The 27895-nt window shown below is 36.6% G+C and overlaps 1 protein-coding gene across 4 annotated transcripts in view; it reads left to right on the top strand.

Annotated features, from left to right (window-relative positions):
• DYNC1I1 (dynein cytoplasmic 1 intermediate chain 1) overlaps positions 1-24601 on the top strand; it is a 336617-nt gene extending 312016 nt beyond the window's left edge. For all 4 annotated transcript variants that reach the window (XM_082398343.1, XM_082398344.1, XM_082398342.1 and 1 more), the window contains 2 exons: positions 2739-2864; positions 23669-24601. In XM_082398343.1, the coding sequence (XP_082254469.1) occupies positions 2739-2864; positions 23669-23779 (237 nt within the window). In that variant the 3' untranslated portion in view covers positions 23780-24601. The remainder of the gene's footprint in view (positions 1-2738; positions 2865-23668) is intronic.
• Positions 24602-27895: the final 3294 nt, after the last annotated feature.

The following is a 27895-nucleotide window of genomic DNA, read 5'->3' as shown; positions in this document are numbered from 1 at the left end:
AATCATATTGTTTCTATCTGCTAGAATAAACTCAATTCACTCTAAACAACCAAAAACACATTTTCCAGATTGATTTAGGAGACCCAGTCAGAAATCAGATTTAGAAGTGAGTTCAGGTGATACTCAACTATGATGTAATGGAGTGTTCTACCAACTACAGTGTTCTACAGTAATTCCTCTGTAACGCTTCTCGTTTAGTTTTGTGTTTTAATCAGCTTTTTAGGTAAAACAAAATTAATATCTCAGCATTGCCAAACGTGATTTTTTTCCCTTCCCTCGCTCTAGGTATCAAGAGACAACCACATAAGTGTTTTATTGCTAACCATTTAAAAAAATTGTTACTTGGCATGCAGATCATTTAGTTTTGCGGTGATCGTAGTGCTGCTTTCACAATAATAGTAGATACGTTGAGTCTGATTCAAATCCACTAATGAACTGAACACTTTTTAAAACCCTCATTTTTGCCTTCTATCAAGTTGAATAAGATTTTTCAAATATTTGTCCGATTAGGAATTAGATTTGTTTAAAAAAAAAAAAAAACCTGAAGTCTCAGTGTTTCTTTGTCCTTGTTCAAAATACTGTGCTTTTAAACCAAGTTATTCCGACTGCTCCTGTGCAAGGATAGTTCATATTTACCTACTTCAGTGTCACTGACCTCTACACAATGTAGTAAATTATGTGTATACATCCTGTCTTTGCAATTAAAATGATTGAGTCTTTAAAAAAATATGAAAATATATATGAAACTGAGATACAAGAGTAAGAAAGCCAGAGACAATATATGGATTATTTTCATTATAGATTCATCAAATTCTGAAAGCTCATTACTAGTCAAACTAATAAAATATATTTTTGTCATTTTCTTCATGCATTTGATAATTCTTTTAGCACATGTTATAGGCTGTGATAGCCTTTTTCTTTTTTAACCACTTATAATATCTATGAAAAGAAGATATTTTTAAATGGTTAAAATATTAATTATTCCCATTTGCTACTTTACTTAATTCCAAATAAAATTCTTTAAAATGTTTTAGGCATAATTTAAAATGTATCAAAAAAATCACTTTCTTTTGAGTGATTATTTATTATATTTATATTAAGATTAAATACTTTTTATTCAATTTTTGAGATTCTTCACAGATAAAATCTGATATTAACTAGCGTTAGAGAAAGTAGGATCCTGTGTGATCTCTCTAAATTATGGAGTTAAAAGTTAACTCTGAAACTCTATAGCTGAATCGCAGATTTCTTTGCTGAGTAGCACACTAATAATAAAGTGCATTGACAGAATTATGGCCCAAACTAAATTCACATTGTTTTGGCCTTTAAAAAGTTTGGTTAAAAATTCAGTCTCCAGCACTGCACAGCAGGTCCCTTTATTGTAGAAATTGTGTATTAAAAAAAATAAATAAATGAGCTGGGGACTTTTACATTTTTGCTCTCAATTGGCATACAGTGATTTAAGTAGGTAAAAGAATTTTTATTGATTTCAAGATTAAGTTTAAACATAGATTCTTACATATGATGGAGTTTTTATTGCTATTTTAAAGATAGGTATTGGGTCAGTAATGTCATATAAACAGATGGTTTCAATTCCCTGAATAGCAGAATGCCAGGGGAGCTAAGGCACAGTACATGTGGTGTTTCCATCCTAATAGGACATGTTTATTAGACACAGGTCTTAAAACAGTGGCATAAGATGATGTTGGTGGCCCTCTTCACTATATATTTTTTTCCTTTTTTGTTTTAACATTTACCTTTTCTCATTTTTAATGGGCTGTTGTCATTTCCTATTCAACTTTCTTGTAGAAGGCTTGGCGATCTGATCTTTCTATCAGTTATAAACTTCCAACCTTCAAGATGAGTGTTTACACCACTGATGGTGAAAAGAGGGGTAGACCCACTAAAATTCTTTTTCCAAATATTAAGGTTCTTGTAACAAATACTGCAGGTTCCATTTCAGCACCTCTGGTTCACTTTAATAATGATTAATATTGTAATTATCAACATTGTCAGATTTCAGGTGTTTATTAAAGGAGATGTAAGGCCTTTTCTACAAGTAAGTGCTACATTCTATCAGGATATCACCCTGAGGACGTTTTCAGAGTTATGGAGAACTTCCTACACCTTGGTATTGCTAGGAGGAAGAAAAAAGGTGGGGCGGGGGGGGGGGGAGAAAAGAAAAAAAGAAAGGAGAACTTGCAGTTTTGAAGTTTTTCACCTGCTTACTTTTTCTTCTTCTGAGGATCCCCTCTCTGATGAGGTTCTGAGGGGTCAATACATTTCTTTCCCCTGAAGACCCTTAATATGACGTTTATTCCACCATATACCCCATTCCCCCTTTTACAGTATCCTTAATCTTGGTAAATCCTGAAATCTCCCCCTCCATTGATCCATAAATCATGACCTGATCAAGAAGTATCCCATTTAGCTGCTGTGTTTGTATGTTGTTTGTGCACCCTGCATAATCCAAAGAAATATTTGTCACTCACTGCCCATTGACTGTGGAAAAAGACTCTCCCTCTTTTCCTTTTTTGTTGAAGTGTCTCTTCTCTCTACTCTTTAATTCAGTGGAGCATATGATTTAAGAACAGTGAATCCTTTTCACCCCTACACAAGGGATATATAGTACTTAATGCACACGCAGGCAGTGGTGACTCATCCAGTTAAACGTATCGTTGTGAATTCGTATATTTAAATTCATATTCAGAGATTCTTTGTTGTAACCCCTTTGGCAGGTTCCAACAGCAAGTGTGGCCATTGAGGGGGCATCCGCCCTAAACCGTGTTCGTTGGGCTCAAGGTGGCAAAGAAGTTGCCGTTGGGGACTCAGAAGGCCGTATTTGGATCTATGATGTCGGAGAGGTACATGTTATTTGGTTTGGGTGTTTTGATTTTGTTTTTGTTGTTCAGTTTTTTGTTGTTTTGTTTGTGCTTGTATATCTGGTTTGAAGACCTAGTGAAATTACTGACAGCACCTTGTGGGCCCTGAGAGCCCTCTCGAGTGCGTTTGCAAATTTCCATTGACTTCAGTGGGAGTTTAGTGAGACTTCCTCAGGGCCTAATTTGGTCTTCCCTCTCCATGCACAGGACCCTGCGTTAGATAATGATCGGGCTTCTTTCAGAGTGCTGTAGAATTCCCAGCTATCCTGTGATGAAGCATGGCACTTCCCCCCAGTTTCATGAAAATGAAAAGTTTGCCAAATTCATCATGCAAACATTGAATTTGGAATTTGTTGTTTACTTTGAAAAGTCAAGCTTTAGTTGGTGTGTTCAATTAAAAGGTATATACTATTACTCTTTAATTAAAAGTAGCCAATTAAAAGAGCTGAGGCGAATCAGAACTTCGTATTGTTTTCATGATATTCAAAGTTATTATATGCAGTGTATACTTCTCTGGTTTATACTGTTATATGACATGTAAAGTCATTCTGAATATCATGGCACATATCAAAACAAACTACATCTTTTTTTTCATATAAATCTCCTTGAATATTCATACTATACTTAATGTTACATTATCAGTCAATTTTACAGAAGCATATCTGTTTGTTTTTACTCTATGAGAAAGTATTGACGAAAACCTTCATTTCTGATGAGGTTAAAGAGTTTTTTTTCTTAAAGACAAAGAAAATATTGAACTTCCAAGCAAAACAAAATAAGAGTGTTGTGTAAATTGTTTTTGTGTAATGTGAATCTAACATTTGCATTCTGGGGGAAAATAGACTGCATTTGTATATATAATGTCCTAGACCTAGGGAGTGCTCTTTGAGTGCCTGGTGGATGGGCATAGCTGATCACACTGAGAAGGGTTCTTTATGGTTTCATTAATGAGCTTTCTATAATTGTGGCAATCCTAGATGGTTTGCTCTACGATGGATCTTTTGATGATGATATATGGTAGAGTTGGTTGTGTTGAAACAAGCTGGTTGGTGTGTGTGTGTGTGTATGTATGTGTTTTAATTCGGCCAGAGACAGGAACTAAATGACTTCAGAGATGGGAGTTTTCTGTTTGGGGATGTACAACTCTAAGGAGAACAGCTAGAAGAATCTCTTGTTTTCACTGCATGCTGTCTATTTCATTAGACGCCACTCCCCCCCCCCCCCCACTGCCCCTCAACTACTCCTGATGTCATAAGCTGAGTCATTCTAACAGTGACAAAGACTCTGTTAATATTCATCCCCAGTGGTGAAGATGCAAATGGTCCAGTGACTATTGACGTAGTTTGGAGTCTTTGAGAAAGAGAATACCCTCTGAATTAAAAATATTGCCAATATTTTTAAAGCAATATTTTCTTCAATGAATATTTAAAATCAGTGCATCTTTTTCATGGTCTTCATCATCATAAAACCAAGCAACAAAAACACGTATTCTACATTGGTTCATTTATTAAAAAATTTAAAAGGTAGCAAAGAAGGAGAATATAAAGAAACAAAAGGTTTCTCTCCTCCTTTCCTTTGTTTAGAACAAGTACAATGGTAGGAGAGAAAATAGGTGTGGAGACATGCTCAGAGACGAAATGGTAGAAAATAGATGAAATTTAAAAACTCTTTTCTCCACTTCCCTTGCTTATACATAACATCCCTTAATTCTCTTAAGATTATATGCAACATTAATTGTTTTATCCAAGAGGGCTGAAAAGCAGAATAGTCTAACAATCTGGTTTATTTAAAGTAAGGCATTTTGAAAAATCTGTATGTTGACCACAAATAATTTGTGGTCATATATTCATATATATGTAATATACATTCACACACACCACCTCTAGGCAGTAAGAAAATACAACATAACATATATGCAGAATTTTCTGCAATAAAGTGATTTTATAGCCATTGGACAACATTACTTGAATATGACTCATATTTGGGGAGTATGTATGATTTTGTAAAAGTTGCTTTGGCTGATATATGGCTGCTGAAACTTCTTCCTAGGTTGTTGTCATCATTTCTAAGTTGTAAAGTGTTGTCATACTCATATTTCTCCTATCGTACCAGCAGATCAGGCTGGTTTTCATTTTTGTATTATTACCCTTACTTTTCTAAGGGACATTACAGACTATGGAAATGTCTGCAACTCTAGGCCAGTCTCACCTATTGTCTGGAGTCTAGACAGGCTATAGAAAAAATCTCTGTGACATATAATAGGCCAAACAATTTGTAGGGTTGTTTATCCCTACAAATTCACTACCAGGAAAAAAAAAAGGGGGGGATATACTCTTTTATTAAGAGTAGGTAATATTATAATCTTCTAGCCCTTTTCTGAACGACCAAAAATCAGGATAAGCTATACATTTGAACAGTTCTTTCTGTATTGTTTGATACTAAAAAGTAACCTATAGCTCAGAAAAACTCAGACTTTACAAGATAATTTTGTTGTAAGTATAGTTTTTCTCTTAAATTTGTAAATACCTTACAAAAATACTTACATGTATTTTGGGGGAGAAATAAAGGGGTGCTTTTCTGTTTCTCTTTGCTTGCCTCTATAGCCTGTTCTAAGTCTCTGAAGACCAACTCTGTAGAGGTTCCACGTCCCAAAAGGAAAGACAACTCCTCCAGCTGAGCTTAGCTGAAGCCCACTTTGGAGAGATGGTAGCTCATAGGGAAAAGCTGCCATAACTGTAATTACTATTGTCTCGTTCACCAACTTAGACCTGACAGAGCACAGCTGTCCTTAGAGGAGAAGGGCACCCCGTAAACAGTGCTTCCCCAGCGTTCCTAATCACCTGCACTGCAGAAAGCCAGGCAGGGCGCCTTCACGGCAACCTGGCCCATCTAGAATTTGAGGTCAAATCCAACACTGGTGCACGGCTGACGAGAGTGAAGGGGTTTGAGCAGGAAGTGATTTTAAAAGGAAAAAATACAGAGAAAGAGAAAAAATATGTCACTGAGGGTCAGATTGCCAGGAGACAGTGCTACCATTATCTGTATTCAAAATTGGTCCTCCACTCCCCATTAAAACAGAGCCCATCACCAGGGTCACGCTGGCCTTTGGATAGAAAACCTCGCTTTGCGGAACCCTCTAGGAAGAAGATGGAACACTTTTAGATAAGCCGTACAATACAATCTGTATAAGGAAGTAAATGGTAGTTTTTAGAGGACACTTTGTGGCTCCATTTTCCTTGGGACCTCAGTACACAGAACTGGTGTCTGTCTACCGGAGGACATCTCACGTTCATGCTCCCATGGTTTACTTGACCGAGACCTCTGTTAGGCTGAGGAGAAGGGAGGAGGGGGCAGCAGGCTATCTTTCGTAAGATCCTGTTTCAGAGCGAGGCTGGCTTCGTGGTTGTGCCACCTGTGCCGTCTCGCAGGGCCCCGTGCACAGGAGCCCTGAGCTTGGTTTAATGCTCTGTTGTCATTGTCTTCCAGTTGTTAAGACATTTTTCAACAAGGTGCTCCGTGTTTCCATTTTGCACTGGGCCCCTCAAATTCTGTATCCCCTCCTGTCCACAAGAGTACTGCTTTCAATACCACTCGCAATGCAGATCAGAAATTAAAAATTTTGGCCTTGACCTAGACCATTAGGAAGAAGGAGAAATCTTTATAGAGATAGGGTTAAATGTAGTACATGCCATATATTATTATTACCTATTCCTTAAGACTATTTAAAAATGTTGGACGAGAATAGCAATGACAGTATATTCTAAATATCATGATATTTGGATATTTGGTGGATATTCTAATGTACCTCCCCACAACCCTCTTTGGATCACATCATAATTTTAACTGGAAGTATATTATACTTTAGAGTTTTGGGAAAGATCTCTATGATGCCTACTTTAGGTGGAGTCGAGAGGGGCAGCCTTTCTCTGTCCACCTCGTGGTCAAGAACCTCCTGATAAGGTTCTGTGACTTCTGTGACTGCCAGTGGAGACAGCGCCATTCAAGTCCAGGTAGACGCGCCTTCCTGGGAGACCTCACGCTCAGCCAGAAGGGCGCTGCAGCAAGGGACTCTGGTGTCACAGTCGGTAACAGTCGTCTGCCTCCTCTCCTGTCCCAGCTGAGGCTGCAGCTGCTGCAGGGGGTCCCAGCACAGTGCCATGCCCTCCTCTTACGTACAGTTGTCCTCCATGACTTTTAAGATGATGGCAGAGAGCAGTGGCTCAAATCCAGATTTACTGATGCAATTTATTATGAACTTCTGAAGGGGTAAACAGAGGATTGTGTATGAGCTCACTGAAATCACCAGATTGAGTTTGTCCATCCTTTTTTTTTTTTCTTTCTGGTACATTTAAATAGCAAAGGCATGAGTAATATCTCAAGGTCTACGACTAAGGAGGTAAAATATAAAACAGAAGTGTTTTCAGGTAGGCCACATGATGCTTTGTTTATATAGCATACGTTTTTGGTGGTTTGATTTGAGCATTGTATCTGGAAAATATACTGTACACGTTTATTTTCACAGATAGGGGTCTATTTTCTTTGCAGAGCAGGTGCTTAACTCCCATTAGCATAAATGGAAGTTATGTGAGTTCAGTGAAAGAGAAGACCCCTTTTATTATTTGGCTATAATTTTTATTCTATTCATGCATCTTAACAGTTACTTAAATAGACAGTGGTTGCATGCACCATTTAAATTTTCTAAGATCTAAATTTAAAAATGAGCCTAGCTCTTGAATAAGTTTCCAGGATTTTGCTCCCCAAACTGTGGGATGCAATCTGTTTGTTTTGGAGCTGTATGATCCCATTAAATTAATTGAAAGATGGGTAAGATAACAAGTCATAAATTAACTACAAATATAACCTGAAAATGTTGAGTGTATTCTTCTTCAGAACACACTCACAGAGACCTGTTAATCATTGTTGGATTTTTTAAAATGATGTGTGAACACACATATTCTTAAGAATTAAAAATAAAAATTACTCACTGCTGTGGCTCTTTACCGAATAGCAAGCTTTTCTATATATATATATATATATATATATATATACACACACACACATACACATACGGAGCTGATTTTAACAGCACATGGGCCAGTGAGGATAGAATTATCCACGTGTCCTGAGGATTGATAGTCAGCCTAGCTACCTGTCTGTCTTTCTTGCAGATGTGTTTTATAGAAAGCCCGTTGCCATTGTTAATGCTTCATTGCTGTCACACAGATGCAGCTGTCATAAATATCCCCTAACAACTACGTTTGCTGCTTATCTGAATTAGTTAGAATGCTGTTTGCAGCACCAGTTGTGAAAGAAGCAGTTTATCTTCCACCTCCTATTATTTCTTTTTCCATTAACCTCTTCTAGAGAAGATTGTTTTCAGTTGTGATAGATACTCATAAGTTTCAAATCCCCGATTATGTTTCTACAGTAGTCAAATGATAAAATTCCAAAATCGTTTCAGCTTAAAGTAGAATCTGAAAAATAAAATGGCAACTTAAAAACTGTAATTTGGGAGATGAATAAATCTTTTCGTCCCAGCTTTATTTGCTTGGTATCCCATTCACTAATTACCTAAGGAAATGTGTATTCATCTTTAAAGTTTAACCCTGAGCTTTGGCAACATTTCATATAGCTTGTTTGATATGACTCTTTGGGGCCAAAAGAATGGCAGTCATTTTATTACAAATTTTAATAAATACAATAAATTTGACATTTGTCAATGTGTTAAAAAGGCCTTGAAAAATTTTTAGAAAGGAAAAAGGCAGGAGAATATGAGAGATCAAATGCAACTGCTAAAACCGTAAGCATGAATTTAAATGTTCATTCTTTTAAAAGATTTATTTATTTATTTATTTTTGGCTGCATCGGATCTTAGTTACTAAATGTTTATTTGAATATATTTTAAGGCTGAAATTAAAAATTAGAATGAAAAGTTTACTTGGATTCCCAATAGGAAAAATGACTTATGCAATATACTTTGGAATGATGGTCAAGGTATAATGTACGAGGACTATTAAAATGTGCCTCAAACCATTCTCATAGCCCGCTAGAATAAGAATAAAAGGAAAGAGATTCCATGAGCCATTTTCCTTGCAGCTTAAATAGCAGTTCTACATAGGAGCACCTGATAAACTGGAAGTACTGGGAGTCAAAAAGGGTTTGAGCAACACAAAATAAATAACAATACATGTATGGTTTTTAAGCGGATTACACTTGAGGCAATAATTGTTCGTTTTGTGGAACGATTTCATATTTTCCAGTAGGACAGTGCCTTACATCAGTTTTCCACAGGAATTTGTGCCCTGAATATAAATAATCCCCCTCCGTGGGGAAGAGGGGAATGCAGAACACAAAATAAGAAGTTAAACTGAAATTTGGGGGTTGATTCAAATAAGAGTTCCTTAATGAAAAAGAACTGCACTCGAAATCAGTCGATTTAATTATTGTGCTCTACGAAGGCCATTATCCCCTGCTGATGACGAGCCGGATAGCATAGCTAAGCTCTGGCAGCCTCCAGAAGAGAAGGGCAGAGCTAGGCTCAGCTTACCAGAGTCCAGTCATAATCACCCAAAACACTTGTGTTTCGCATTAAGTGAGTGTGGCCATAAGTTGCTAGACTCTTGAAGGTCTTTTAAGTACTAGCTTATTCTTCAGTGGATAAACGATATTTTTATCTTTTGCTGATACTAAACACTTCTTTTGGTTTTTCCCTCCATGGAAAAGACTTTGGCATAAACTATTCTGTGATGCCAAAATCCAGATAAAAACTGAAAATCCAGATACTTAGTTCTGCCAGTAATATCTAGATATTTGATGACATAGAAGCAAAACATTTGGGATTTTTCAACTGGACTTTTCAGTTTTTAACCTGAATTTTTATTATCATAGCCACAAACCTGTGCAGTTAAGTCAAAAGCACAAAGGCATATATTTGTATGGGCAGATTTGGGGTGCTAATAAATATAATTATATAAAATAAGCTAGTTTGAAATAATATATTCACTTCCTTGTCATAATAAATTATATGTATTTGAAATAAAATAATCTGATTAAAATAGACGATTATAATTTTAGTATTAACTTGATTTCTTCTAGGAAAAGTGTTGTAAAAAGAAAAGGAAAAGTGCTATTCCAATTAATGTTATAATTATTTATCTTATAGTGAATGTAGTCACAGTGGCTTTTATTTTGATAATTACATATGTAAAAGATCATGATTAAACTAATTATTATATAAATAGTGTGCTTATTCAGGTAGCATTCGTGTATAAAAATAGATTTAAATATATTTTCAAGCCACTTTTTTTCTGAATTGATAATACTTAATGACTTTTATATATTATGGAGTAGTTGATTAAATGAAAACACTAATAATATCTAATTTAAAAAAAACCAAATTAATGTGTGCAGAGTAATCTGCAATATTCAATGAAAGTAATATATTCCCATTTTGGTGATAAATGGTCTTTGAATATAAACCTTCTGAAACAAGTATCAGTTTGTATAATTAATCATCTTTATGATTCTTTTGTGGTTTCAAACTGTCATCTTCAATAGCAGTTTGGATTTTGAAGCAGTCATTAATTATAGTGTTAATTTTTTTTTATGTCTAACAAAATTGTGTTTAGTTTTAGAATTTCAAAACTGCTAAATTTTATCTTGAAAAATTACTGCTTGGAACAGTAGCCTCAAATCACAGCTTAGACCAGCCGAGCATGAAGCTGCTTCAGTCATATGTGAGTCTAGATTAACACTGGCCTGTATAGAAATGAAGAGTTGTTTGTTTCTTCTGCGGGTATGTGTGTTACTATTGGTATATCTAAAATAGAAAATGAAATCAAATATCTGCCTATACATGTTGATGTATAAATATTTATATGCCATATAGGCTGGACTTGCAAAGGGAGGAAGTGAATGAATTATTATATTCTACTTTCAAGGAAGGTTTGCATGAATTTTTGAGAATGTCAGCTATCAGAACATCTTTTCCATTTTAAAACATGAATTATTTATCAATCATTTAGGGAATATCAAAGCTTAACATTGTAGAAGAAAGTTTGCACTCTTACTTTTTAGGCTGGCAGATAAAACTGATCAGTGGTCCATTCCCTAAGATCTTTGTCCTCATGGCCAGCCAATACTTTCTCAACATTTTGACTGGATCTTCTATTTTTATTTGTCTTGGCATTAAGGACCCTTAGGTTAAAAAGTGAACATCTTCTAGTATCCTAAAAACTAGGCACCCTTTGACTTAGGGGAAAAAATCAGTTTGGCAGCCCTCCTTTGGCTAATCACATTCCTCAGTAGAGTTTTTCTGATCTTTAGAGTGCCACATCCACAGAAACATAGGTACCTGCCAGTTGTCTACTGGAACAGGATAACCTGGCCTAGCACAGTGCCTGGCACATAACAGGCACTCAGTCAATAATTCGGTGAATGAATGTTTCACATGTGAAAGTTGAAGGTTAAGGAAAAGCTTCATGGTGTGAAGTGTTCAGAGGGTAGCCTCCACTGTGGCTATAGATGAATGGACAGGAAAAATAATCGTTTAACTATATTTGCATGGTAAAAGATACATAGAAAATATATTTAGAAAAGGGTGCTTGTCCTTCCTCTCTGGTCTCTATCCCAGTCACTCTCCCCTCCTTTGCTTTTTTTTTTTTTAAACATCTTTACTGAAGTATAATTGCCTTACAATGGTGTGTTAGCTTCTGCTTTATAACAAAGTGAATCAGTTATACATATACAATATGTTCCCATTTCTCTTCCCTCTTGCATCTCCCTCCCTCCCACCCTCCCCATCCCACCCCTCTAGGTGGTCACAAAGCACCGAGCTGATCTCCCTTGTGCTATGCGGCTGCTTCCCACTAGTTATCTATTTTACATTTGGTAGTGTATATATGTCCATGACACTCTCTTACCCTGTCACATCTCACCCCACCCGCTCCCCATATCCTCAAGTCCATTCTTTAGTAGGTCTGTGTCTTTATTCCCGTCTTGCCACTAGGTTCTTCATGGCCTTTTTTTTTTTTTTTCCTTAGATTCCGTATATATGTGTTAGCACACTGTATTTGTTTTTCTCTCTCTGACTTACTTCACTTTGTATGACAGACTCTAACTCCATCCACCTCATTACAAATACCTCCATTTCATTTCTTTTTATGGCTGAGTAATATTCCATTGTATATATGTGCCACATCTTCTTTATCCATTCATCTGTCGATGGACATTTAGGTTGCTTCCATGTCCTGGCTATTGTAAATAGAGCTGCAATGAACATTTTGGTACATGACTCTTTTTGACCTATGGTTTTCTCAGGGTATATGCCCAGTAGTGGGATTGCTGGGTCGTATGGTAGTTCTATTTGTAGTTTTTTAAGGAACCTCCATACTGTTCTCCATAGTGGCTGTATCAATTTACATTCCCACCAACAGTGCAAGAGGGTTCCTTTTTCTCCACACCCTCTCCAGCATTTATTGTTTCTAGATTTTTTGATGATGGCCATTCTGATCGGTGTGAGATGGTATCTCATTGTAGTTTTGATTTGCATTTCTCTAATGATTAATGATGTTGAGCATTCTTTCATGTGTCTGTAGGCCATCTGTATATCTTCTTTGGAGAAATGTCTATTTAGGTCTTCTGCCCATTTTTGGATTGGGTTGTTCGTTTTTTTGTTATTGAGCTGCATGAGCTGCCTGTAAATCTTGGAGATTAATCCTTTGTCAGTTGCTTCATTTGCAAATATTTTCTCCCATTCTGAGGGTTGTCTTTTGGTCTTGTTTATGGTTTCCTTTGCTGTGCAAAAGCTTTTAAGTTTCATTAGGTCCCATTTGTTTATTTGTGTTATTTCCATTTCTCTGGGAGCTGGGTCAAAAAGAATCTTGCTGTGATGTATGTCATAGAGTGTTCTGCCTATGTTTTCCTCTAAGAGTTTGATAGTGTCTGGCCTTACATTTAGGTCTTTAATCCATTTTGAGTTTATTTTTGTGCATGGTGTCAGGGAGTGTTCTCCTTTGCTTTTAAAAGTGAGCAGTTGGTCACTAGAGGTAACAAAAGAGGAACAGTTTATTCAAATAGTTGTCAAACCACTGGAAAAATGCTTCTTTTTCATTTTGCTTTTTTTGGACACTATAAATATGGTAAATCATGAACTACATTATAAAAATACCTCTTTTATGCCCAAACATTCAGTAGGAGGGAATGACATTTCTTTTATTACCTTGGTAACTGTTTTTAAGATGTTTAGCAATAAGCTTTCTTTTTGTCAAAACTGCTTAGATGCAGTGGTTGCTAGAAATTTACTAGAAAACCTATAGTTAATATCAGAAAGAGAAAGGATATATGTTTAGTCAGCTGGTATGAGAGATCAGTTTGTGTAGCATATGCTTTTTCATTTCCCTGTCAGTTTCTTGATCTTTTGTGTTATGGACAAAGAATGGTAGTGAAGTTTAAACAGTTTATGTTCCATTGTTGCCCATCAGCCAATGTTTTTAGCAATTTTTTCCATCTTTTGGACAGAGAAATAGATTGTTCTAAATAATAGAAAAATAATGCTTAAGACATTTCTAAAGAAAAGAGAGTGACAAGATTTTAATACAGATGTGAACAAGGTCATCTTTAAGCCATAGTGAATTAACTCTTTTTCAGCTGTGTGGTTTTTTTTCCCCCCTCAGGTAAAAACTTCAGAATTTTGTCATGCTTCCCATGATGCTAAATTTTAACATGAGGAATAGTTCTAATGTTCACTTTTTAAGAATAATGTTTAAAATTATTTCCTTCAATGTTTGCTGGCTTATTGAAATTGATATAGACTCATATTTGTTAGTTTACTTTTGACTTTTATGTCCTAACTTTATTTTTTTCCTTAATTGGGTGGTAATGGATTTTTTAAAAGTATTGTTCTAACAAACATGCTATAAAAGTCAACCACTCATTTAAAGATACTAGGAAGAGAACTTTAGCAGAAAGATCTCAAGCTTCATGGGTGGATAGAGGGTTCCCTCAGATGGGATTTTCAGATAAAAGAAATTCTTTCTTAACCAAAAAATAATCATATCATCAGACTACCATAGGTTAGCATGATGCTAAATATCACAGAAATTTTGACCTACTGACTGGTAACAGCAGATGCTACAGAATGGAGACTAATGTAACTTCTACTTTCTGGACTTCTCTAAAACTGCTCTAAATACTAAGTTACCACACAGTATATCTTTTCGTGGTGGAGCACTGTAGTATACTTAATGCGCCCTGTCTACTGCATTCTGGCTTGGAATTTTGGTTCGTGGTTTCATCCATTGTTACCAGTGATGCTAGACTCTCCCAAGAGTTAAATACAGTGGAGCTTGGTCTCGTTCTGTTTTGGCGGCTGTTTCATTGCTTATTACCTCCCGCTCTGCTTCCCTCTGTGTGTGTGGCAAAGGGAAGTGTCCTAAAAAATACAGGCTTCCTCTGAACACAAATGTGTGTTTGTACACCAGTAAGTATGCAATCTGCTGAATTGGGGTGCCGTTAACAGTTGTACTTTTTAAAAAGCTTTTAGAGCTTAGAAGGGTTTAGCAGTTGTTCGGTGGAAACCCATGTTCACGTCCACGGTTTCTTTAAATGCATTAGCAACAAGAACAACAAAATCAGTGTGCATTAAAGTGAAAAGGTAATTCGTAAGATATTGTTTTAAAGAAAACGTTCGTTTTTAGGTTAATACAGGAGCTGAATTGTGTATCTCTTTGGAATCCATGGTTAACATAATTGTCTCAGACTTTTTTTTTTAATGACTCCATTTAATTGAAAGATTACAAAGATGCTGCTGAACCGCACATCCTGGAACATTCATCCTGAAACCTGGAGTCCTACTCATTTTAATTTGTTTGGTTTCTCAGATACGTTAAGCATGGCACACTGAAATTACAGAATGCTTTTCTGTTTTAATTATCCAAGATATTTTTAAAAAGTAACCTGCTTTTATACTAGGCAATGCCTGAGACACTTTTAACATAAATACAGCATTGGGCTGGTAGGAGTTACTGCAGATAATGCAGCTATTTAAAATCAGCTGCAAGGTACTATAAACCCTTTAAAATTACTAACAAATGAGGGAGGCTTGACTGAGGACTGTTTAGAATGGTTAGCCATGTGCTTATAAAAAGGGACACATGAATGATATTTGTGTGCTTAACCCTGGTTATAAAAAGTCATTTGATTTTTATAACAGCATGTTCAGTGGTTACAAGGCCTTACAACTTGAGCTAAAAATGTAGACTCCCACCATAGAAAGTGCCATAAAAAGGAAATAGCTTGGGCTTCTCTGGTGGTGCAGTGGTTAAGAATCCACCTGCCAATGCAGGGGACACGGGTCTGAGCCCTGGTCTGGGAAGATCCCACATGCCGCGGAGCAACTAAGCCTGTGCGCCACAACTACTGAGCCTGCATGCCACAACTACTGAAGCCCGTGCACCTACAGTCCATGCTCCACAACAAGAGAAGCCAACACAATGAGAAGCCTGTGCACCACAACGAAGTGTAGCCCCCACTGGCTACAACTAGAGAAAGCCCGTATGCAGCAATGAAGACCCAACGCAGCCAAAAATAAATAAGTAAATAAATAAATGTATAAAAAAAAAATTTTTTTTTTAAAGAAATAGCTTGATAAAGCTGTATTGGTCATATTTGAAAAATGAAAAAGATGCATGTGTATGTGTGTATGTGTATATTTACAAGGAGTAATTATACTTGAAATTTGATTTTTAAATGAACAAAACGTCCTCTGACAGGATTTTTCTTGTGATCTGAAAGAACCCTTTCCCCACACCCAGTTCGTGAAACTTAGTCATACATGTAATAATAACTATCTAGGAAATGATTTGTATGGGTTTTTAAGAAAGCAAATATGATCAAATCTAAGGTGTACTTCTAAAAAATGCAGTGCTCTATGTAGGTGAAAAGAAGAAAATGGAAGAAAGAAAAGAGGGAAGGAAGCGAAAAGGAAAAAATTGGAGGAGAGGGAATTAACATTAAGAAGGAAAAATATAGGGCAAACAACATCATTTATCTGGGGTTTATAATGTGCCAAAAACACTGAGCTTAAGCTTTTTATATTTGGGGGGAGATCTTGTTTAGTATTCACAATGGTCCTAGGAGTTAGTGGCAAAATTCCTTTTTCTCACAAATGAAGTGAAGATCTGAGATGTTAAAACATACATTTCCTAAGGACACCCAGGAAATTATTGGCAGAGCTGTGAAAGAAACCATATCTGGGTGCTGTCTGAGGTGGAAAAACGTCAACCCTGACTCCATTCTCAAGACACCCAGTGGTGAGCCTCATTAGTTATTTGGGGATGGGGTAGGGCAGGATCTTGGGGCATCCTCCATTCCATTCAGGCAGGGGGAGGGGGGCAGACCCATGACACAGCCTCAGAACTAGGGGGATGAAGGGGGAGGATGAAAATGATCAATTTTCATGAATTTTTCCACTACTTTTGCACTTTTGCTTTGTATTTCTGACCTTTACATCTTCCAGGAATCTTAGAAGATTAAAAATGTTTAGAATCTTTTAGCAGGTGACTCAAAACACATTACCTGCCTGCCATTGTGCCGTGGTGTGCTGGCATTTCCTAAAGGGGTGAGGTTCCTGGTTGCCCACACTGACATGTGGTAAGTTACATGGTCCTGAGCAAATCATTCAGCTCCGTGTCCTTCTGTTTCCTGCCTGTCAAAGAGAGGTCTGCTCCTTAATGTCCTCACATAGCAAAATCAGAATTAATTCTTAAAGAAAGCAAAACCACAGAAATGATACAGAATTGATATGTATGCCACTCACATATGTGATTTTTAGGAACATGTTCAATCTGAGTAACTGTTCAAAGAACAAGAATGCATGACTATTCTGTGTTGAACTCATAGTACTTTCTTCACTTAGATTACCTTTCTCATCCTCTCCACATCTCTTTTGATAAATGGGTCAGACACCATCATCCCCATTTTACAATTGAGGCAGTGAGAGGTTAAGTGCCTGACCCTGGCCAGTAACCAAGATGAAAGCAGGACTTAAGTTTCCTGTCCAAATCTAAGGTTCATTTTACCTCCTCCTCAGGGCCAAATTACTGCTTCAGAAACTACCTTTGGCCTTAGTTCCCCCGGCTGTAAATATATGGTCATATCATATCTATAAGAGGCACTTACTTCACTAGAATCCATGCGCTGGCAAGCCAGTCTCCTCCCTGAGAAGCAGGCTTCATGCTCCGTTCTCCCTCCGGCACCTTCATCTCTCTCAGTTAAGGCCTGGACAGGGTCAGGGCGGTGGCGTCCCCGGTTCTGGAGCTGTGCTCTGGACTAAGACTCACAGTGCAAGGGGTGAACGTCCCGGTGTCGTTGTTGTTGTTTAGGTTCTAATACATCCCCTCTCCAGTCCCGGTTACTGTACTCAGTAGATTTAGATGGCATGGACTTGAAATAAAGCACCTTTGTGTTTAAAAAAAAAAAAAAGGGCACTTACTCTTAGAGCTAAGATTTTGTTATCTCAGGAATCAGCTCCCTGAGTGCTTTTGGCACAAAAATGCTTTATACATTTAGCAAAAAGTTAGAAAACAGTCATCCAATTGCGAAGGTGGGTGGTAAACTGGCGAGTGGTGAACCCTGGATGAAGCAGTAGAAGAATCTGAGTCATCTCTGACCTAGGATGTGGACGTTGGTGGATGAATCTGAAGGCAGAAAATGTTTCCAGATCCACTTTGATTCAGGACAATACTGGTCAAATTTTTCGGGCCCTTTTTTATGGTAGTCCCTTGATATAACTATGGGCTATTTCCTTCAGAGTGCTTCTCAAATATGTTTTTTAATTAATTGAAATTATTCATCACCATTAGAAACTTGTGATTATTCTTCCTATCAGAAATGTAAATTGTTTGAAAATTATTCTAAACTTATTTTCAGGGGGAAAAAATCCATAGTGATGGTCTAGATTTAGCCTTAATGCCTTGATAGAAACCTGAAGAGATGCTGAAGCCATGTCATTAACATGCCATTTGCTTCCCTGCTACTCGCTTGACACACAACACATACCAGGAAATGTTGCAGTTATCACTGTACAAAGGTAAATTTTAGGTTACTCAATTTTTTGAATATCAGTAAAGTTTAAAAAAAAAACAACAACTATGCCAGTTCCACACATTTTGACCTAAGAAAACACAATAATGTTTATAGTCATCATATGCCAAAATGATTCATCACTGTATCTTTAGTCCTACCATAATGCCTGCCATATAGTTGGTACTCCTCAGTCCATAATGACTAAATCAGTATTGAATAGATATATATATATATGCTAGTTAGAAGGGCATGACAGCAGTCTTTTTCTTAGTCAAAGAAACATGAGCAGAGTTTTTTTTATCCTACTTACTGATTAAGGTAAGATTGGATTAAAAGTCTCCTAGAGAAAGTTTCAGATGCACTTATGCTCATGAACTTCTTTTCTAGACATTTCTAATCAGAGAGAACCAGGTGAGAAGGGTCAGGAACTGCCAAGGGTAAGAAGGACACAGTTCTGTCCAAACAAATGCTGTTTACAGCCAAAGATGTAAAATGAAAAGAGTGGTGGTCTTGTTTGTTAGGACACCTGTTTGGTCTTACCTACAAGTAATTCAGATGCCAAAAGTATTACTTTGGGTGTGGAAACAGCCTGTGAATACACATTCACACATTCAAGCTAAGATTATACTTAAAGTGCTTCCTGATGGTGATATTTAACTCTAAAAATGGGGCAGTGTGCACCTCACCTTCTAACATTACGATGATCTTGGATTGTTTTTATAGTCAGCTAGATGAAAAAGTGTGATAGGACGAGGTAGATAAATTTAAGTTTCTAGAAGCAATTGTGTTCTCATCCTGTTCTAATCAAGAATTTTGTGTGTGTGAACCAAAGCAAACTAACTTTTCTGTGAAGTTTATGGTATTCTAGAGAGGAAAATGCTTGGCAGAGCAGTTAAAAAAAAAACAACAAACTTCTAATATTTTCCCAACCTAAATGAAACTTTCACAGATCAAAAAGACAAGATATGTTAGAATACTGTGAAACATTTTGTGACGGTGAATCTGTATTTTTAAGGACAAATATAGTCCTATTATTTCCATCACCATGGAAAAGGTCAAATGTATTGCAGTAGTTCCACAATAGGGTATATTTTTATCAGAAACTTTTAAATCTGATAAAATTCATTCTTAGATTAATATACAGAAATCTGTTGTATTTCTTTACACTAACAATGAAATATCAGAAGGAGAAAGTAAAAATCCCATTTAAAATAGCATCAAAAATATAAAATACCTACCAAGAATTCCCTGGTGGTCCAGTGGTTAGGACTCTGTGCTTTCACTGCTGAGGGCCTGGGTTCAGTCCCTGGTCAGGGAACTAAGGTCCTGCAAACTGTGGGTGTGGCCAAAAAAAAAGTATATATATGTATATACATATTATATATATATAAATATATATTTATATAATATAAATATATATATATAAAATACCTAGGGATAAACTTAACCAAGGAGGTGAAACACGTATATGCTGAAACCTATAAAACACTGATAAAGGAAACTGAAGATGATTCAAAGAAATGGAAAGATATCCATGCTCTTGGATTAGAATTAATAGTTAAAATGGCCATACTATCCAAAGCAATCTACAGCTTTAATGAAAGCCCTATCAAAATACCCATGACATTTTTCACAGAACTAGAACAAATCCTAAAATTTACATGGAACCACAAAAGACCCAGAATTGCCAAAGCAATCCTGAGGAAAAAGAACAAAGCAGGAGACATAACCCTTCCAGACTTCAGACTGTACTACATAGCAATAGTAATCAAAACAGCATGGTATTGGCCAAAAAACAGGCATAGATTAATGGAACAGAATAGAGAGCCTAGAAATAAACTCACACACCTACGGTCAATTAATCTATAACAAAGGAGCCAAGAATATACAATGGAGAAAAGACAGTCTCTTCAACAAGTGGGGCTGAGAAAGCTGGACAACATGTAAATCAATGAAATTACAATATCCCTCATACCATATACAAAAATAAACTCAAAATGGTTTAAAGAACTAAATATAAGACATGACACCATAAAACTCCTAGAAGAGAGCATAGGCAAAACATTCTCTGACATAAATCACAGCAACATTTTCTTAGATCAGTCCCCCAAAAGGCAAAAGAAATAAAAGCAAAAATAAACAAATGGGACCTAATCAGACCTAAACTTCTATAACAGCAAAGGAAACCATAAACAAAATGAAAACACAGCCTATGGAATGGGAGAAAATATTTACAAATGCAACTGACAGGGGGTTAATCAAAAACATACAAGTGGCTCATACAACTCAGTATCAAAAAAACCAATCCATATAATCCTGGGTATATATCTGGAAAAGATGAAAACTCTAATTGGAAAAGATACATGTACCCCAATGTTCACTGCAGCACTATTTACAATAGCCAAGACATGGAAGCAACCTAAATGCCCACTGACAAATGAGTGGATAAAGAAAATGTGGTATAGATACACAGTGGAATATTACTCAGCCATAAAAAATAATGAAATAATGCCATTTGCAGCAATATGGACAGACCCAGACATTATTATACTAAGTGGAGTAAGCCAAAGAAAGATAAATATCATATAATATCACTTATATGTGGAATCTAAAAAATGATACAAACAGATGTAGATACAAAACAGAAACAGACTGGCATAGAAAACAAACGTACAGTTACCAAAAGGGAAGATGGGGGTGGGAAGAGATACATTAGGAGTATGGGATTAACAGACAGAAACTACTATATGTAAACTAGATAAGCAAAGATTTACTGAATAGCACAGGGAACTATATTCAATACTTTGTAGTAATATAAAATGTAAAATAATCTGAAATATATATAATTGAATCACTTTGCTGCACACCTGAAACTAAATTTTTAACTCAACTATACTTCAATTTTTTTAAAAAAAACCTCAAAGATTTTACTTAAAAACCCTTTAAATTTAATGTTTTATTAATGGAAAATATTAAAATTACTACTTTGATTTCTTTAACAAATAAAGGAATGAGACTTCCAAAAAATTTGTCTTTGAAAAGTTAGATGTGCAACTTTATATATGTCATCAGTGATACTCAATTCTGTCCCAGGCTGTATCTGGACACATATTCAACCCTTAATGTTTCATAATCTTTATTAGAGTTGTTTCTTAAGTCTTGCCATTACCACTACATGAAACTATGTAAACACATGGACCTGTTTTCTTGTTTCAGTATATAGTTTCTATACACTGCTATCAATAAAACATTACATATGGTATCATATAGTAACTTAAATTTGTGCCATTTTAACCAATAAGTATAGTGTTACGTTTAGAAGCCAAACCGCTAGAGTATATCACTTTTACTAGTGAGACCTGCTTTTTTCCAATATTTAATGTTACATGAAGTTATGAGGCATTTTAGATTTAACTTGATTCTCACCTTATATGAGAAAAAGTTATAAATATGTTATCATGATTCGCTTTTGTATCTTCTTGGGCTTTTTGTTTTGTTTTTGTGGTTCTTTCTGGGAGGGCTTGGTCAGGAGCTGGAGAAAAGACAAGAAAGAGTGGACCTATTCTTTCATATAAATATGTTGCCAACCTTTTCCTGCTCATACTTTTTGTTAGCTCTTTGTATAATTTATTTTGAGGACTTCATTTCCCCAGTGCAGTATTTTGTAAAATTGAAGAGAAAAATGAAGAATAGTGGAACATAGGAAAAGAACTCAAAGTAGAGAAAATGAACTGAGCAGAGGGGTAACAGTGCCATTCAAGACTGTTGTGAACTTGTGTCACTGTCTAAAAAGGAATTTGGATTCATTTCAATAACTAGGGAAGTATTTAACCATTCAGAACTCACTCATATGACTAAATGAGAGTTCTTGTTAGTACTCCGTTTGTCCAGATAAGAAATAACAAAGAAGTACCAAAAAAAGTTGTTAAAAGAAAAAAAAACTTACCTCTCCCATCTGTATATCATTTCCAGAATTAAATCCTTGAAACATTTAACCTCAGGACAGAACACTAATTAAAGGACAGTACTTTGTAGGATGATGATGCCACCCTCCAATAAGTTGTCTTGGATAGATCGTATCTGAGAATATCATCAACTGTAATAAAAATGTAAAGTTCTAGGGGCTTACCTGGTGGCACAGTGGTTGGGAATCCACCTGTCAATGCAGGGAACACGGGTTCGAGCCCTGGCCCGGAAGGATCCCACATGCAGCGGAGCAACTAAGCCCGTGCGCCTCAACTACTGAGCCTGCGCTCTAGAGCCTGCGAGCCGTAACTACTGAGCCCGCGCCACTGCTGAGGCCCACGTGCCTGGGGCCCGTGCTCCGCAATGGGAGAAGCCACTGCAACGAGAAGCCCGCGCACCACATAAAGAGTAGCCCCCGCTCACCACAACTAGAGAAAGCCCGCACACAGCAGCAAAGACCCAATGAAGCCAAAAATAAATAAAATTAAATTTTAAAAAGTCCTAAATGTCTGGCTTGATACAGTAAGAAACTTCTCAGCTGTAAAAGTGATCTCAAAGTTTAGATTTATTTGCTGCTTTTTTATTTTGGAAAATGTATATTGACTGGGATGATTGTGTGTTATTAATGTTTATGGAATATATGGATAGCATGTGTAGCACTAGTATCTGTAGATGGATTACATCATCTTACAGGGTAATCTTCCAAGAAAATGGCTCTACAGTCGAAACAAATTTTATTATATGAAAACCATTCAGACTTGTACTTGATCCTGCTTCTCATCTTCAAATAATTCTCTTTTTTATTCCAAACACTTGCATGATACCTTTAAACAATTTATTTTTAGATGCCATGTAGAGAAATCATTATCCTTTAAATCACCTAAAAAAAAATCATACATGCAATTTGTGTCAGGTGGGGTTAATTTTCTTCTTACTGAATTGTGGACAGGAGAAGATATTTTGGGGAAATTTTATAATCCCTCTTTTTGGTGATTCAGTATAGCATACTGGCTAAGCATGTAATTACTGGAACCAGATGACATTGGCACTGATATTTGCTGGCTATGCAACCTTGGCAAGATGAGTTAATCTTTCTGTGCCTCAGTTTCTCCTTTTGTAACATGGAAATGCTAATATTATCCTACATAGGATTGCTGTGAGGAATAAGTAGAATACATGTAAAGTACTTAGAGCAGAACTCTTGGTAAATCTTAGTTACTATTATTCATTGGCATCATCATATACAATTTTGCTGGAAAAGCCAAAATGTCATATTATAGTAGTAAGATTTCTTTGAATATGTAAGTTATACTCTTGTCATATATATAGGCACGTTAGCAACACTTTTTAAAAAGGGATCAATAGCATTGACTTAGGAAGACAATACCACCGTTATTTCAAATTCCTAGTAATGCAGTTTTTATTTGTTGTGTTTGCTGTAATTCTGGTCTTCTTACTGCAAGTGCTTTAACTTGGATACTGTATGAACTGTATAGTTTACATAAGTTTTTAATGTTTTATAAATCCCACGTGCGATTTTGCTTTTGAGAGTAACATTATTCTCTTAAATTATCAGTTTAAGAGCAACACTTCAGAGATCTGATTCAAGGAAGACTATCTGATTTCCTTTGCATTCCAAGGGAATCATCTGTTTCAAGAGGAACTGTCATGCAGGCTTCAAGGCTTTCAGCATGAAAGATATCTTGTTCATCATTTTCCGTTAATTTGTTTTGCAGCTTGCAGTTCCCCACAATGATGAGTGGACCCGATTTGCCAGGACCCTCGTGGAGATTCGTGCGAACAGAGCTGACAGCGAGGAGGAAGGCACCGTTGAGTTATCCGCCTAGTGGAAATGAGCCGTCCCCACCTTGACCTTCTAGAGCTCAGCATCTGCAGTCATCAAGTCCGCTTGTATTCAGTGTCCATTAAGTATCAGTATTGCCGTGACCGTTTGGGTGCCATGTTGTGCCAGCTTTGCTCCAAGTATTCCAAATGTATACTGTCCACTGACCTGAAATTCACCAGAGCGTTTCTGTCTTTATATTTCTGTCTCAAAAATGGGGGTGGGGAGGTGGGAGCTTTTTTGGGTTGAGTTGTTGCCTTTTAACTACTTAGTAGCTGTATTTAATAGCTGGAAACTTCTGGTTAAATTTGTGCTTACACGCACTTCTGGCATAGTCCTATTAAATCCATATGAAGCCAGATATGATTAGGTGCAGATGTGGTGTCATGCTATGGTACAGGGCCAAAGACTTGAGATGTGGCGTTTTACACGGTGACTCACATTATGAATGGATTTACTAGAGGAACATTGCTGCTCCTTATTTATTGTGGTGTGCTGCATGGAACATATTTATTTGAAAGCATTAAAATAAACGATCCTAGAGCATGTGCATAATGAGAGGACTGCATTGTCTCTCTGTTGCTGTTGAGGTTACATTAAGTTCCAAATAACAATTACAGTATGCCGGTTCCACTGAGGACATGAAATCTTTAGAGGTTTGTTGCAGTGAATGGAATGAATTTTAATGCCTATTATTTCTAGGTACTTTAACAATATTTCAAATATAGTTGATCATTGATACTTGTCATTCAAGCTAACCCAGTCTGACAAAAGTCTGTGGTTCCTAAATATGACACCAGTATTGCCAATAAAATGTTCCAAACCAGGTCTGCTCCAGTGTGGATAAATCCTTTGCTTGGGAACTGCCTGATTAAAATTCTGCTATGGCAGGGGGTAGGGGAGATACATTAGGGCCATGTTAAAGATTGACAATGAATTTATAGGCAGCCAACCTGGCTGGACTTAAACCAAGACTCTGGTTTTATTTTTATGAAGGAACGTGTGTGCTATTTCTGGAAAGCGCTTTCTTGTCTCCTTCGCCAGAGCCACTCTTACCCAAAGACTATTTCAAGTGTTGGGAGTAGGAAGAACAGGTTAAGATGAACAAATACCAACTGTTCCACACATTTCATTATTTTTTCATTTATACCAGAAAATTATGTTTATTACTGTTGGACTAGGAAATACGTCTAAACAACTTTATAGGATTTTGTTTTTTCAAAAGGTCATTTCATGCCTAGAGAGAATGAAAATAAATAGTGGCTGAGTCATGAAAAACATTTGAAGACAGTCTTTGGCTTTTTAGGAAGAGAATTTCCATGGTGCTTTGTTGGTAGGGATTCCTTGAACTGTGAGATTTCTTTTAATTTTGAAATAATGATATGCTTTTCTCTAAGTGCTATACAGTGTGTTAATATTGAAACTCTTTAAAAACATTAAATTTTTAAAGCTAAAATATGAGTATCTAAAATAGGTTTAAAAGCAACCCAATGAGACAAAAGACCTGTACTCTGAAAACTATAAGACACTGATTAAAGAAATCGAAGATGACACAAACAGATGGAGAGATATACCATGTTCTTGGATTGAAAGAATCAGTATTGTCAAAATGACTATGCTGCCCAAGGCAATCTACAGATTCAGTGCAATCCCTATCAAATTACCAATGGCATTTTTCACAGAAATAGAACAAAAATTTTTTTAATTTGTATGGAGACACAAAGGACCCCCAATAGCCAAAATAATCTTGAGAAAGAAAAACAGAGCTGGAGGAATCAGGGTCCCTGACTTCACACTATACTACAAAGCTACAGTCATCAAAACAGTATGGTACTGGCACAAAAACAGAAATATAGATCAGTGGAACAGTATAAAAGCCAAGAAATAAACCCATGCACCTATGGTCAATTAATATACAACAAAAGAGGCAAGAACATACAATGGAGAAAAGACAGTCTCTTCAATAAGCAGTGCTGGGAAAACTGGACAGCTACATGTAAAAGAATGAAATTAGAACATTCTCTAACAGCATACACAAAAATAAAGTCAAAGTGGATCAAAGACCTAAATGTGAGGCCAGACACTGTAAAACTCTCAGAGGAAAACATAGGCAGAACACTCTTTGACATAAATTGCAGCAACATCCTTTTGGATGCACCTCCTAAAGTAATGAAAACCAAAAATAAACAAATAGGACCTAATTAAACTTAAAAGCTTCTGCACAGCAAAGGAAACCATAAACCAAATGAAAAGACAGCCTACAGACTAGGAGAAAATATTTGCAAATGATGTGACTGACAAGGAATTAGTCTCCAGAATTTACAAACAGCTCATGCAGCTCTATGTCAAAAGAACAACCCAATCAAAAAATGGGCAGAAGATCTAAATAGACATTTCTCCAAAGAAGACATACATACAGATGGTCTAAAAACACATGAGGGACTTCCCTGGTGGTCCAGTGGTAAAGAATCCACCTTCCAATGCAGGGGATGTGGGTTCGATCCCTGCTCGGGTAACTAAGATCCCACATGCTGTGGGGCAACTAAGCCTGCACACCGCAACTACTGAGCCTGTGTGCTCTAGAGCCCGTGCACCACAACTAGAGAGCACACATGCTGCAACTACTGAGCCCATGCTCTGGAACCCGCATGCCACAACTAGAGAGAAGCCCAGACACCACAACAAAGAGCCTGCCCACCTCAATGAAAGATCCCACATGCCACAATGAAGATCCCGCGTGCTGCAACTAAGACCCAATGCAGCCAAAAAAAAAAAAAAAAACCAAACAAATGGCTAATCTTAAAAAAAGAAAAGCAAGTGAAAAATGCTCAACATTATTAGAGAAATGCAAATCAAAACTACAATGAAGTATCACCTCACAGCAGTCAGAATGGCCATCATCAAAAACTCTACAAGCAATAAATGCTGGAAAGGGTGTTGAGAAAAGGGAACCCTCCTACACTGTTGGTGGGAATGTAAACTGGTACAACCATTATGGAGTACAGTATGAAGGTTCTTTAAAAAACTAAAAATAGAGCTACCATATGATCCAGCAATCCCACACCTGGGCATATATCCAGAGAAAAACATGGTTCGAAAAGATACATGCACCCCGATGTTCGTTGCAGCACTATTTATAATAGCCAGGATATGGAAGCAACCTAAATGTCCAGCAACAGAGAAATAGATAAAGAAGATGTACATATATAGAGTGGAATATTACTCAGCCATTAAAAAGAATGAAATAATTGCCATTTGCAGCAACGTGGATGGACCTAGAGATTGTCATACTGAGTGAAGTCAGACAGAGAAAGACAAATATCATATCGCTTTTATAGTGGAATCTAAAAAAAAGGGATAAATGAACCTATTTACAAAACGGAAATAGAGTCACAGATGTAGAAAACAAACTTATGGTTACCAGGGGGTAAGATGGCGGGAGAGATAGATTGAGATTGACATATACACACAACTGTATAAAACAGATAACTAATAAGGACCTACTGTATAGCACAGGGAACTCTACTCAATACTCTATAATGACCTATATGGAAATAGAATCTAAAAAAGAGTGGATATATGTATAAGTGATTCACTTTGCTGTACACCTGAAACTAACAACATTGTAAATCAACTATACTCCAAAAAAAAAAAAAAAAAAAAAGAGCTACCATATGATCCTGCAATCCCCTCCTGGGCATAACTCCAGAGAAAACCATAATCCAAAAAGGTACATGCACCTCAATGTTCATTGCAGCACTATTTACAATAGCCAAGACATGGAAACTTCCTAAATGTCCATCGACAGACGAATGGATAAAGAAGTTGTGGTACATATATACAATGGAATATTACTCAGCCACAAAAAAGAATGAAATAATGCCATTTGCAGCAACATGGATGGACCTAGAGATTATCATATTAAGTAAGTCAGACAAAGACAACTATATTGTATCTCTCATACGTGGAATCTAACTTTTTTAAAAAATGACACAAATGAATTTATTTACAAAACGGAAACAGACTTATGGTTATTAAAGGGGAAACGTGGTGGGGAAGGGATAAATCAGGAGCGTGGGATGAACATACACACACTACTACATATAAGATAGATAACCAA

The sequence above is a fragment of the Balaenoptera borealis genome (assembly GCF_965194805.1).
Source record: "Balaenoptera borealis genome assembly, chromosome: 7".
Classification (NCBI taxonomy): domain Eukaryota; kingdom Metazoa; phylum Chordata; class Mammalia; order Artiodactyla; family Balaenopteridae; genus Balaenoptera; species Balaenoptera borealis.
This window is presented reverse-complemented; position numbering and strand designations above follow the sequence as displayed.